Genomic DNA, 5,646 nt, shown 5'->3' with positions numbered 1-5,646 from the left:
AAAGTTTAAAACAACCTTATTTATTTTGATCACCCCAACACCATAAAATTTACAGTGATGGTCAAAAGGAAGGACGACCAGGGTTGCTTTGAATATCATAGAGGTTATTTTTTAAATCTTGGGGACCTCTATGTTTAATTAAGTTTATTTAGCAATAGTAGTTAATTTTGATAAAAATTTTACAAGGTGTAAAAGTTATTTGGAGACACTACATGTCAAGTCAAAGAAGCAAATTAAAGTTATGAGACGAGTGTTATTTATTTTACAGTATTGTACAATGTATATTTCTATTTTATCGAATTTGAATGGAAAGGAAGAAAACAAATTAATAGAATGTCCTCCCCAGAAGTGGAGAAGTTTGAGATAACAGAAGATGACCTCGCCAATGAATTTTATCCTAGAGGTGGCAGGAGACAAACAAAAAATCAGGCCATCTATGGTAAGAAGGGTACCAGTACATATTCCAAATAGATAGTGTTGTTTCCTGAATAGGGCTGGGTATTGGCCCGAAATTTCGTACTGCGATATATTGCGATATTTGTAACTGTATTGCGATATGTATTGCAATATTTTCAATGTAATAAAAATGGCATTTTCTTACTATATTTTATAAAATTACTTTAATTTACATGCAGAATGTACATAACTATGATAAGTAAACAACACAAAAAAAAATCTGGTTGATTTCATTTAAGTTATGCTCTGAAATGTTCCCACAAAACAACTTAGTGTTTGGCTTAATTACAAACTTTCATAAGTCCATTTTTTTATTTGATGACAAAACTCCTTAATCTAAAAATATTGCCAATATATCGATATTACAAAATCGTATTGCGATACGATATTTTTTGTCATTGTATTTCAATATATTGAAATATCGATATTATTGCCCAGCCCTATTCCTGAAATAAAATCTTGGGGGAATTCATGTCATAATAATATCTAGGTATGCACACTGTCGGACTTGCTTAAGATGTTGGATCTAACCAACATTTTCTGGATGAGTGACGTTCGTCTCACTTAGAAAATCTTTTATAGATACTTTTAAAGATGGCAATTGGATATAATTTATTGAGCTTACTGAAATACCTCCAATGTGAAACATTTTTGATTGATTTGAAAATACACATGTAATACTATATTTTTAAGAATTTCAATATATCTATTCATGATCATTTGGAAATGAAATATATTTTTTTGAGATAGATCAATGTTTGTAATCTTCACTTTTACCTTTCTAAGGAATGTGGGCCACCAGTGATGATGAGGAAGAAGCCCCTGGATTTCGGAGTGGGAGGAGGAAGAAGAAGGATTACACGATGCCCATAGGTTTTGTCAGTGGAGGAATCAAGCAGGGCTCAAAGATCAAGAAAGAGGGAGAAGAAGATGATTCTTCAGTAAGGATATTTATATCTATTAACCTGAATTTATGTCTGATAAATGAATAAGAAGATTGCGTTAACTGATGATTTTTTTATAGGACTCTGATAAAGAAATTCAAGTAGTACAAATGCCAGTCCAGCAATCTTCTACCAGATCAAACCGTCCTCAAGGCAGGCAGGGGAAACAGTTTGCAGGTTTTGGGAAAGGAGAAGTGTAAGTACAGTATATCACTTTTAACTTGTGAGAACTTTATTTTCTTATACTAGTGCAAAACAGTTTACTTGTGAAAATTTCAATCTCTCATATATTTGTTATGGTGATTTACAGAATGATACAGAGATAGTGTAGTCAAATGTTAAAGATCCATCATTTTATTTTGAAATTCATGTATTGTGTGTTTCATCTTGTGGATAGTTCTTTCAGAGTTACAGATACATGTGTGTAAGTGTTCATGAGCATTGTATTTTAAATCTAAAAATGTTTGTTTTGCAGAGGATTTGGAGAATGGGAAAGACACACTAAAGGTTTTGGGAAGAAGTTACTCGAAAAGGTAAATGCTAAGTACACATAGTTTGTCTACATTGAGGGTTCTCTAAAAATTTACCTCTACTGTACATGTATTTGAAGATATTTGATTTTGTTGTTGTACATGTAGATGGGTTTTAAACCTGGAGAAGGGCTGGGAAAGCATGGTCAAGGTATCACTACACCAGTGGAGGCAGTGAAGCGGAAAGGTAAAGGAGCCATTGGTGCCCATGGAACAGAGAGGTCAGAAAGGTCATTGGTCGATTTTCCCGTACACGATCCTGACGAGGAGCAAGAGAAAAAGTTTAGGGAGGAACTTTCTCAGTGGAAAAAGAAACCAGAGGTAAGGGCAGATACAACGCTTTAAGCACATATCTTCTAATGATTCCATAGTCTGATTTACAAATACCGCGGTAATGTTGATAAAGTCTGTCGAGTTTTAAGACTTCAAATTTTTTTTAAATCCTGTTCATCAGAACTTCTACTAACCAAATTGATGTTAATTTATCAGGTTGGCAAGAAGAAACCAAAGTATGTCTACAAAACAGCACAAGAAATTATTGAGTCAGGGGTGGGGAAAAAGAAAAGTGCCCCTTCCAAATCATCAAAAGTCAAGGTCATTGATATGACTGGAAAAGAAAAGAGGGTCCTGTCAGGTATGATGAGTACACATGGATATTCTAAAAAAAAATAATGTAAAATCAAATTCACGTTAATTTTATATAGTACTTCCCATTTAAATACATAGGGAATGACACTACTTAATCAGAGTTGCCCTTGCTTATATTAGTTCATGCACTGGTAAATAATTGGTATCCATTGACTTTCTATAGTCATATCCTCATTTCTGTTTGATTAAAACAATTTTATATGATAAACCATGTCAGAAATCAATGCCAGTAAATGTGTCCTTGTAGGATATCATGCAATAGCCACCAGACACAACCGGCCTGATGAAGAAGAGGAGCTAATGGAAGCAGAGCTGGGGCAGAAGAAGGCATTTGAGATGCCAGAGTTGATGCATAATCTGAACATTCTGGTGGACATGGCTGAAGAAGACATCATTACCAATGATAGGAAGTAAGACCTTCTACCTTTTAGGAAAGATTTATCTCAACAGAAATATGTATTTCTTTTTGTCAAGCTGAAAGTACATGTAACTTATTGTTTGAGGACTGATCTGGTTCAATGTTCGAAAGACAGTATTTAGAGCAAAACTAGTCATAAAAAAGTTTCAATGTTGAACTGCCATTTTACTGAGATCATGTGTGAAGCAGTTCATATCAATTGTGTGAATTTTATTTATTGATTGACTGACTACAAATGTATTGTATTAAAGGTTACGGTATGAGAAGGATCACATTGTGAACATGAAGCATGAACAAGAACGACTGGATACAATCTGTGAACAAGAAGAAGCTCAGATACAGAAACTGAAAAAAGTCCTGGATATCGTCAGAATGTTAGTAACATGGCTTCATTTACATTGTATCCACCAAAAACATCAACAGACACATCTTAAATATACATTTATCTGTTATTTAGTAGTTTCATTATAAATCATATTCTTCTTTGTAAGCAATTTATAGAAAAGTTTTTAGCTCCTCCTTGTTAAATTTTGAGAGTTTGGCTAAAAAGACTAGGTTTTTATATCCTTTCTTCATATTCTCCTTGATTTGCAGGTGTGAAGAGAGAACCCAGCCTGGATGTGACAATCCTATGGAGTTAGATGAGTGTGCTGCCATTTTTCAGTCCCTGCAGAGAGATTTCTATGAGGAGTACAAGATGTATGACCTATCCTCACTGGCTGTGGCTCTCGTCTTCCCTCTGGTTTGTTCTCATTTAATAGTGCCTGCAAAATTTGTCTGTTCAATAACATGTTCTTTATTTAGGGAAATTTTTGCCCCTCCTTATTTCATTCCCTGACATCAGATGGCAATTCGTTAAACACAGATGGAGTTATTTATATTTAAAGTGAGTAAATGAAAAATTCTTCAATATTTTTAGATGAGAAAACATTTCTCAACATGGGACCCTTTAAAGGACCCTGGATTTGGACTGAACACGATTCAACAGTGGAAGGACCTGCTAGAGGATTACAATAATCAGTATGCCGGGAACTTCAGTGATATGGATGTCTTCCAGAGGCTCCTATGGGATGTGTGGCTACCTTATCTCAGAACCACCATACTGTGAGTGTAGTCAAGTTTTCTGTCCAAAAATAAATCATACTGACAAATCATTGATATACATGTACTAACCTAATGCTCGTAATTTTTCAACAAATTTCTATCAAAATGAATATTATGTTAATATTTCTTGTTTTATTTAATTTATAGAAAAATGGTTACAGATATCAATTTCATAACTTTTTGCTATCAAATTGAGTAAATACCTTGGTTTTCAGAAAGGTTAGATCAAAGTATTTTCCCCCCTAACTTTCAGCTTTGAAACAATCCCAAAGTTAAACTAGTGCACAACAAACATTAATTGGTACAGTGCAAAGGACTAACTTTGGTTAAACCATTTTATCATTATACATGTACAAATACTTAACAGTTGCCTCTTATTCATTTTTCAAATTAATTCTTTGTAGAAAGTGGAATGTAAGGGCTTGTAATCCTCTGATAGAAGTTCTGGAAACATGGCTGCCAGTTCTCCCTCCCTGGATCATGGAAAACATCCAGGATCAGTTGGTGTTACCACGTTTATTACAGGAAGTGGAAAACTGGAACCCTCTGACAGACACCATGCCCATTCATGCATGGCTTCATCCTTGGCTGCCTCTGATGAAAGACAAATTAGAACCTTTGTATGCTCCTATAAGACACAAAATAGCCAATGCTCTCATAAACTGGCACCCCTCGGATGCCTCAGCTAAAGTTATCCTCCAGCCCTGGGTCAAGGTGTTTAAGCCTGGACATTTAGAGGCTTTTCTGGTGAAGAATATTCTACCCAAGCTTGCCATGTGTATGCAAGAGTTTGTCATCAATCCACACCAACAGATTTTAGGTTAGTTATACTAGAATTAGTTTCATCCTATAATTCTGCCTTTATACTGATCAAGTTTTGCACATTGCTGAAGCTGCAGTCTCTTTCTTATTCAAGATACTTTTCAAGAAACTTCAAGTAGTTATAGAAAATATTATCACAATATGTTACAGTAATACAACATTTCTACGATAGATCATTGGGTTATGTATTAATATCTTAACACAATATTTTTAAAACAGACCCCTGGCACTGGGTTATGTATTAATTTGTGGTCACTTTGTTTCTTCTACAGACCCCTGGCACTGGGTTATGTCCTGGTCAGACATCATTCCTGCTAAGTACATGGTGGACATGTTGGAGAAGACGTTCTTCCCTAAGTGGAGGACGGTTCTGTGTACGTGGCTCAGTAACATGCCAAACTATGACGAGATCACCAAGTGGTATCTAGGCTGGAAGTCACTGTTCTCAGAGGAATATCTTTCTCAGCCCTCTATCAGAGGTATGGTACACCAAGTTATTATACTCAAGTTCTAAGCTATAAAAGATATCCTCAAATTTTCTGAGTTTCTTGAATTTAAGACAGTATTTTCCTTTTAAAACTTAAAATTCACACCTATAATTTATGATAACCAGGTTAATATTCCTGTATTTATGTTCTGGAGAATAATTTTCCTGTATTCTTTTTTTTTATTTGTCTTCACAGATAACTTCAGCAAAGCTTTGGAAATTATGAACCGTGCAGTT

The 5,646-nt window shown here is 34.8% G+C and overlaps 1 protein-coding gene across 1 annotated transcript; it reads left to right on the top strand.

Annotated features, from left to right (window-relative positions):
- Positions 1–307: 307 nt before the first annotated feature.
- Positions 308–5,640, top strand: LOC134274985 (tuftelin-interacting protein 11-like; the record flags this gene model as incomplete). Its single annotated transcript, XM_062757230.1, has 13 exons — positions 308–439; positions 1,243–1,397; positions 1,481–1,596; positions 1,876–1,933; positions 2,039–2,251; positions 2,420–2,564; positions 2,826–2,988; positions 3,248–3,370; positions 3,591–3,738; positions 3,916–4,100; positions 4,505–4,920; positions 5,195–5,401; positions 5,606–5,640. Coding segments are annotated over exons 1-13 (2,070 nt in total), but the record flags the coding sequence as incomplete, so codon positions are not given.
- Between the last annotated feature and the right edge of the window lie 6 nt (positions 5,641–5,646).

This window comes from Saccostrea cucullata, unplaced genomic scaffold (genome assembly GCF_032062105.1).
Source record: "Saccostrea cucullata isolate Sc308-1 unplaced genomic scaffold, CSIRO_AGI_Scuc_v1 ctg7230, whole genome shotgun sequence".
Lineage (NCBI taxonomy): Eukaryota > Metazoa > Mollusca > Bivalvia > Ostreida > Ostreidae > Saccostrea > Saccostrea cuccullata.
The sequence above is the reverse complement of the archived record's forward strand: the minus strand, read 5'-3'. Positions and strand labels throughout refer to the sequence as shown.